Source organism: Morone saxatilis, unplaced genomic scaffold, assembly GCF_004916995.1.
Source record: "Morone saxatilis isolate NCDOM2014 unplaced genomic scaffold, NCSU_SB_2.0 Contig11, whole genome shotgun sequence".
Classification (NCBI taxonomy): Eukaryota; Metazoa; Chordata; class Actinopteri; family Moronidae; genus Morone; species Morone saxatilis.
The window spans coordinates 4,099,960-4,108,141 of record NW_023339663.1 but is presented as its reverse complement, the minus strand read 5'-3'; the positions used below and the strand labels follow the sequence as shown (position 1 = coordinate 4,108,141).

The 8,182-nt window shown below is 39.9% G+C and overlaps 1 protein-coding gene across 1 annotated transcript in view; it reads right to left on the bottom strand.

Annotated features, from left to right (window-relative positions):
• Nucleotides 1–8,182, bottom strand: part of LOC118321287 (protein kinase C-binding protein NELL1-like) — a 247,958-nt gene that overhangs the window by 144,906 nt on the left and 94,870 nt on the right. The window contains exon 12 of the mRNA XM_035652555.1: nucleotides 7,978–8,106. Within this exon, the coding sequence (XP_035508448.1) occupies nucleotides 7,978–8,106 (129 nt within the window). The remainder of the gene's footprint in view (nucleotides 1–7,977; nucleotides 8,107–8,182) is intronic.

Genomic DNA, 8,182 nt, shown 5'->3' with positions numbered 1-8,182 from the left:
ACACACACACACACACAGCTAACCCCACTTCAACCCCCTCTTTCTACAATGTCTGAAGAGGAGCAGACGCTGTTGCTCATTCGTTCCCTGTCATTACTTCCTTGTTTTAACACGCGGAGGTAGAGTTCCTACAGAGAACCTGATTGATTTGCAGAAGTACAAAAACAGCCAATTACTCTTTAATTCCACTGAGTGAGAGTCAATTCAGCCAGCGGCGCTCGCCAATGCCACAAAATACAGACGCATAACACTGCTCCCATCATCAAAGACTGAATAAGGACAAATGAGGATTATCTAAACTGCTCCCAATCAATAAGTCACTTTCTTTTGCCTTATGCCTCTAAGTGCACATCACATTAGCTTTCATCAGCGCTGTATTTAGAACAGTAATAGTAATGACTAGACAATGAAGTGGTCTGTGATATAAGATGAGTAAAACCTTCTCAACAAATTATAGGTGTGTATTTCGATGTTTCTCTGGCTCCCGGCATTGTTGTGTTACCAGACTCAGCAGGGAAAAGTAAGCAGAAGCTGTTAGTTTTAGCGGATTAGTTTTAGCATAAGGGCAGGTGCTGCACTCCGGATAGAGACGCATCATGTTTTCCTGAGCTTATCAGAAAACCCAGGACAGCTACACACCACACACACACCTTCAAACCTACTGTAGAAGCTCTGCAGGCAGGCGGTGCCCTTGATTAGCTCACTTCCAACCTCTGTGGATATGATTCCTGCAGGTTTGCACTCCCAGGGATCCGTCTGTATTTCTGTCTGTTTGTAGCTGCAACCTTCCACCACCATAAATCTCAGTCTGTCTGTCTGCTTGACTGTCTGTCTGTGTGTCTGTCTGCATGACTGTCTGTCAGTCAGTGTGTCGGTCAGTTACACCCAGAAGCCATATGCCCTGCTCATCTCAGCTCATCTGCAAAAATGTGATAACAGCACCTCTATCGGCTTCAGCAACATGGAGAGACAAGATGGGTAAAATCCTCCACAAATGACTTCCTAAATCCTCCTGGGTGTATGGGATATGGATACAACGTTATCTGCTGTGAAAATCTCAGCAAACAAGACTAAGGACATGAGGACACACAATATGGGAAGCATTTACTAAACCAGCAACCAAAGCCTTCAGGAGGGAATGCAGAATAACTTAAAGGACAACCAAAACAATGACATTTACAGGGTGAGTTCTCCCAAATTACAAAAATAACCTTTTCACCTCCTCCTGGTGATGAAGCAGATCATTTTGGTTTGACCTGCTGAGCTTTTTAGATCCTTGTCACCATCCCAATACAATGGAGGTGAATGGAATTTAGGTGCAAACGTTCTCACGGCATTGAAAATTGCTAATAAACACTGTCTAAAGTGAGGTCTGTACATTATCAAGAGTAACTGCGGCACTGAGTCTGGAAATATGTCTTTCTGTTGAACTTTTCTAATCTAAGCTTTCAATGCTTTTGAGTTTCTAAGCATCCACTTCCATTGTACTGGAGTGGAGGCACAGAAACTTAGTTTGAACAGAAAGTTCAAACTAAACAAAAGAGCAAAAGATCTAAAAAAAATCACCATAACACCATATGCATTAGGTTGTTAAGAGTGTTTCAAGATTACTAGTCTTGGTTTTTATTAGCAAGCTATTCAATATATTTTTCAGCTACTGTAGATCTGGAAAGAAATAAGTCTGAAAAGTGGCTTACATGGTTGACACAGGCTTCATCAGGTTTGCTTTGTAAATTAAAAGTTTAGCTTATTTTAAGGATCAGATAAATCTTGATATAGTCAATCTGAAATGAAAACTACACATACCTTTCCTTTTTGTATTTCATTAAACTAGTAAAGACACAGTTTCCACAGCATGAACATTCAATCTAACCAAGGTGGATACTATGTAGAAAACTTATCAAGTGGCAGACTTTTTCATTTGATTTCTATGATAAATCTGCTATTTTTTGCAATATGTTGCTTTTTAGCTAAGTGTTGTGTAATTTTTATCTATTCATTTTTGCTCTGAGAGAAACTGATGTGTGGATAATTTGCTAAAAAAAGTGACTGTTCAAATTAGTGTGTAATCAACAGCCAAGGTGATCTTTCCTGTTCACCTTCTGTGACCAGCAAGTGCAAAACAGACAAGAAATGGATTACAGTCTCTCAAAACCCACAGCCACACCCACTCTATAGATTTTGTGTAAAACACTGCGTGACCAGATTTCAGACTGGTATGGCTGCATCCACTGGTAGCACTGATAGTTAGCTCTTAGGTGATTTTATTGAGCTTCCTTTTAATTAAAGCAGCTCTACGTAATTAGGGCTACAGTATTTAAGATGACCCATCCATATAATACAATGTCATCAAAGCGATACTAAATGCTGCAGCTGCATTACATATTTCGTTTGATAATTTCTTAATGAAAATATTCACTTTTGTACTGCTTTTATTGACTCTTGCACCACGCAGAATCTGTCAACACATCAACTAAGATGTCTGAAGTGTGTTCGGCTCAAGTTGAAGTAACTGTGATGCTATTAGCACCAAAGTCACGGCATATTATCAGTGAGTGGTAGAAGCTAGAGAGAAAGAGAGAGCAAAGAGGGGAGGAAGAGCTGAAATCTGCTCTGTGGTGTCAGTGGAGACTGACTAGAGATCAGGGACATCATAAAGTGCCTCCCCAGAGCCTGTTAGCTAAGGGGACACATCAGAGAGTCAGCCCCCGAACCCAGGGAGTTTGCCTGCTCCGAAGCTAAATGAAAGCAAGCTGAACAAACAGAAATAGCTCTGTTAGGTTTCATGTGTCGGCCTCACACTGGGCTCTAATCTTATTACCCATGGCAGAAAAAACTGTGGTCTGTGGGCCAAACATAACTGCAGAAGAATGCAGCCCTAGCCAGTCATTGACAGCAATGTGAAGTAGAGAGGAAGTCACAGCACACGTTTGATCAAATACATGTTAATTAGGCCCAATTAGACTATGCAACTGTACTCCAAACAAAACACACAGCTGGTTAAGTAGGTGAATCAAATTAACCTTAAAACTAGGGTGAGTCAGTGTTTGACTGGCACATAAGAGCTGCTGAAGAGCTAATGCTGCCATTGAGGTAGGTAGAGTGACCCATGAGGGTTCTTAACAGCAGGAGAATTCTTCACAATAACCTCCTAAGACCATTTCTATGGAAATAAGCTCCAAGTCTGCATATGTGAAAATACTTGACTCGACTCGAGCGTCTTACTAACTGCTGTGACTTTTCTCTAATGTGCTCACCCATAAACATTTCCAAGGACGCGCTGTGGTGATAGGGCCTTTAATCTGAAACATGGAGGAGATAGAAGTGCACAGAAGAGGCACTTGAGAGGCTGTTAAAAAAAAAAGCTTCCTGCAGAGAGGGAGATCATTTGGGTATATTGGGAAAAAAAAGGGCCTTATAAAGCTGAGATGCAGTGAAAGAAAGATATGCACTATCTGGGTGCACTTTGGCTCAACATTAGACCCATGCTGGGATTTCACTGGCCATAGGAAAAGATATAGAGAGTAGCCTCTGTGGTAACAACCGGCCATTTGGGAGTAGGGTCCCTGCAGCACTCAGCTGTGAACAGTGAATTGTGTTGTTTGTCCCTTAGTTGATGCAACTATTCTCAACATCAGCAGGTGTAGCACTTTCTTTATTTGGAGCTTTATTGAGAATGGGACATTTTTCACTTTCTTATTAACAAGCTGTCAGCAAAACAACAACAGCCTTAATGTCTGTGTCCTCTGGAGCTGAAAGAGGATACAGTAGATCTGCTGGGAGTCTAAGAATGTCAGAATAACTGACAGCATAAACAAGAGGAAAATAAACCTATGATAAGCACAAACATGAAAAAGTACAGTATGCTGAACGGAGCAGGGTCAGGTGAATTGACAGTGAGCTAGAAAGCTGGAACACAACCCACATGATGTAGTCAGTGCTTTTTATCAATGGTAATTAGTGCTTTAACACAGTGTTCACAGTATTCCTGTCTCACAGGATTTATCTGATTGTACAGATAACATCTGTGATCCCAAGGTACTGATAGTTCTGTTTCACTACATTCTAATAGATGGGCTTGGATACAAATATACACAGTAAACAATGAAAGTTGGAAAGTGGAGCACAGGTAGGTACTGTGTGTATATTTTATATACACGTCATTTCATGTGGAGTCCATTACAACTGAAACCTTATCTATCGCACTTATGTGTACATGTTGTTGCTAAGGCAGAGCCAGCAGCAGAAGGCTGACAGTAAGCTCTGCTGAAGCCTTTGAGTTCAAGTGTTGACAAGACCAATCGATAGCAACCACTGCCTTCTCCCAGGCTTCTTCTAGGATTAGTAAGCATTTTCCCAAGTAAGAGAGTGGAGGAGCAGCTATCATCCACTATGCAGAGTGATGCCCTCAGTTTGTCTTATCTCTTAAATCAAAGGCTGGAAGTAACAGATTACATTTACGGTCATTAATTTATCAAAGGCATTGGTTTTTTGTTGTACTTTTAACAATCTTTAATGTTACTTTGAAGTACTTATTTTGCTACATTTCAAGATGCATCCATTACAGATTAAAAAAAAGTCACATACAAAAGTCCTTATAAATTGTGAGCAGCACAGAAAAAGCTTCTTGAGTCCAGAGAGCTTCATGTCCAGAGAGGTGGCACTGACATTCTGGAGAATGCAGGTTGTATGTTCACTGGCCAAGTGTACAAAGCAATAAAAAAAATCCACAACAATGCATTCAGGCTATTTAGTTTATGTGGCTTCATAATGCATCCTGTCCAGGCTTTTTTATCTATTGCCAGTCATTTTAGATTTTAGTTTAATAGTCTGAGTTTTGTTCTCTGTTCCTGGTTATTTCAAGAAAGGATACACTGAGGAAGTCTGTTTATTTACAATTGATCTGTCGTCAGGCTGCAAAGTCTATAAAAATTGATTTTATTGTTGGTTTGATCATCAGGGCTCATGTTGCTGATGTTGTTTGTATGTGTTGACATTTAATATAATTGATTTTATAGCCTCATGATGTTATTTTAACAGTATGTCATATATGATTCAAACATTTGTTTCTTCATCCCCCCCCTTTCCCTTCCCTTACTTTTACTTGAGTAAGATGTCTTTAATGTAAGAGAACTTTTACTTGAGTCGCATATCCAAGTACTCTTTCCACCCCTGCTTTTACTCTAGAAAGATGCAGCCCATATGCAGTAATACATATTTAATGGAGCAAATAAACACACAGGCCTTAGTGGGTAGGTTACTGAGGCCCTGACCATCATTAGTGTGTGCCGATGTTTGTGTATCTACATGTGTGAATATTCTGCATATGCAGACACATTTCTGCTTTCTCTGAGATAAGGCAGAACATATTCACCACATTCTGTTGCTCGGTGTAGAAACCAGGACTGCATCATACATGTTGCAGCAGACAGATACAATATGCTGCTGCTTCAGTGACTTTTAGCATCAGAGAAAAACATTTTTCATCTAAAACCCCACCCCTCCTTCTCATTGTCATAAATCAGTCAGACTCGAACACACAGATATTGTACACCAACACGTTCTTACTCCCAACTTGTCAAATACAGTTGCTTGGTCATTGGCCATACGCTTCAAACTATCATGCTGTAAGTACCACTCCAGGGACATTTCTGGATGCGCAGGGCTCCACAGTTAGCTCCGAGTTAGCAATGTATGTAATGTCCACTTAGACTTTCAAAATAAAGCTTGCATGGTTAATGTTATCAAACAGTTGCACTTTGGTCAGGTTAAGGCACTAAACAACCCTACTTGGATATGTTTAGGAAAAGATCGTACCTGATCTGCAGCTCAATTTGTTGCTCAAAAAGCAACATTACACTTGCTGTTTGCATTACACAAAGAATAATAGGAAATGTGGTGCCAAAAGTCAAAACTTCTTCATCGTAAATAGATATACAAACAATAAAAATATATCGTGTGCTTAGCTAAGACAATTGTAAGCAAATTAGCCTTGGTTTCAAAGAATTACAGGCTACGATATCTAAAATACACTCCAGAAATATATTGAGGGTGGACAAAAGTCTTATTTGTGTTTTAATGGGAAGAAAAAGATCAATGAAACCTTTCACAACATTGTGCACTTCTACAAAGTTTTGACAATATCCCAGCTAAATATCCCTTTGAGAATAATTAGGTATTCAGTTAAAGAAAGAGGGAGATAATAATTATTGCACCAGGTGATTGAATGCAATACAGAAAGCTCAAGCTGGGCTTTGTTTAAATCCTCTGGTCCCTCATCAAACAGCCCTCTGATTACAAGTAAATAACCTCATCTTCAACCATTCAGCTGCACATTGAAACATTAATGAGGATATAATGGTCACATTTAATGACAGCTTAGAGACACAATCTCAGAGAAATTAATTTGTTTTGTAAAACATCTATTAGGATATCAGTGACACCCCATCAGACTGCAGGGCTTTGTATACAACGCAAATAAAAAATAAAATAAAAAGATTACCCCAGTCTGCTGTGTAAGACATATTATCCTAAGCCAATTTAAGTTGGAGGTGAGTGTGAAGCCATGTCAAATATCACCATACTGTACAGCAGAATTCCAGATAATCCATTTACAATAGAAGTTTGAGCTGCCTTTAGGGAGCAAGCCCCAAACATGGATAATGTCCTCATAGCCAATAGAGCCGTGGCTTGACAATTTACATAGTTGATCTAACAATCAGCATTTCCCAGCCTTCACTCATATGGTAAGGGACTTTCGTGGATTGGAGTGGAGCTCTGGGTAAACCTCTTTACCATGCAGCTCAAACAGAGGCAGACAGACTGGAGGGCTTGTGGCTACCAAGCTCTTCAGTCTGCTGTGGCTCCGACCCAAAGACAACTGCACTGAGCATCGAGCAAATCCTTCAATCCGCAGACTGCCGCTCCCAAGCCTCTTAATCAAATAAGGCCATTAGCTCCATCATAAGTACTCCGGGGCCCCAAAACCCACAGACTGGGGCTTTTACACAGCCATACTGGACACCCTTACACTCTTAGGGATTTCAGAGAGACTAGGATCCCCTGAAAATCTGCAAAATAGAAAACTCAGATCATATGTCTTAAAACCCAGACATGTTTTCCAGGAGAAGTGAAGCAGACACTACTGGAAACAATAGGTAATGTAGTTTAAGATTTAAATAGTGCTTCAAAAAGTAAGAGTATACAGTTCAGGATGCAAACATTCTCCACTCTACAGACCTGGGTTCATAACAGGACCTTGTCTGCTGCAAGTTAAGTTTAAATATTACCGACAGTTTGATTCACAAGTCCAGTGTGTAACATTTAGGATGATCTTTTGGTAATTAATTACCTTAGAATGAGCCGTTCCGTGGAGTCCGCCATGATGAACTGCCATTTTTCAAAAGTGACCCAGAACAGACAAACTAAACACTGGCTGTAGATAGTTCCTTTTGCATTTTTTGTGTGGGTGTTGTGTTTTTTGCTGCTACCATAGTTGGTCCTACACACACATAGGAACTTTGCTTGTTCAAGTCTACTGAATATAAATCATTTTCTAAAAATAATAATTTTTCTGTTTAAGTTGCCTAAATTGAACCTCAAACTTAATCCTTACCAACCTTCAGCACTTGTAAAATGTTCACATAAGTCAAATCAACAGTGTTTCACAGATCTCGCTCCTTTCTCATTCTCACTTTAGGTCTTATTCACAACTGACCACAGTGCTTTTTCAGAACAATCATTGTTGCCTTTACATACTTTTTTCATTATGTCATACACTCAGTGGGTTAATATCAGCCTATTACTCTTAGTCTTTGGCCCCCAGCCTGACATAAACATGCTCTTAAAAGAGAACAATGTACTAAACACTGACACACTGCCATCCATACTGCTTTCAACATCCTCAGCTAATAGATATTATAAGCCAGTCACATAAGCCACAGCTCAGCCCGAGCTAGGTAAATTATATAGTCTTACCTTCACAGTAAGTTGAATCCCCGTGGATGGAGGCATAGCCGCTCTTGCATTCACACTCTGCTTTAGTATTCCGGTTTTTACACTCAGAGTTTTCTCCACAAATGAGTCCCTCTGCGCAAAAGTCATAACCTGAAAGAGAGGGACAAAGAAAGCCTTGATTTACTTTGGTCTTAAAATTTTCTCTCTCAAGGCAGTAAAAAGCTGT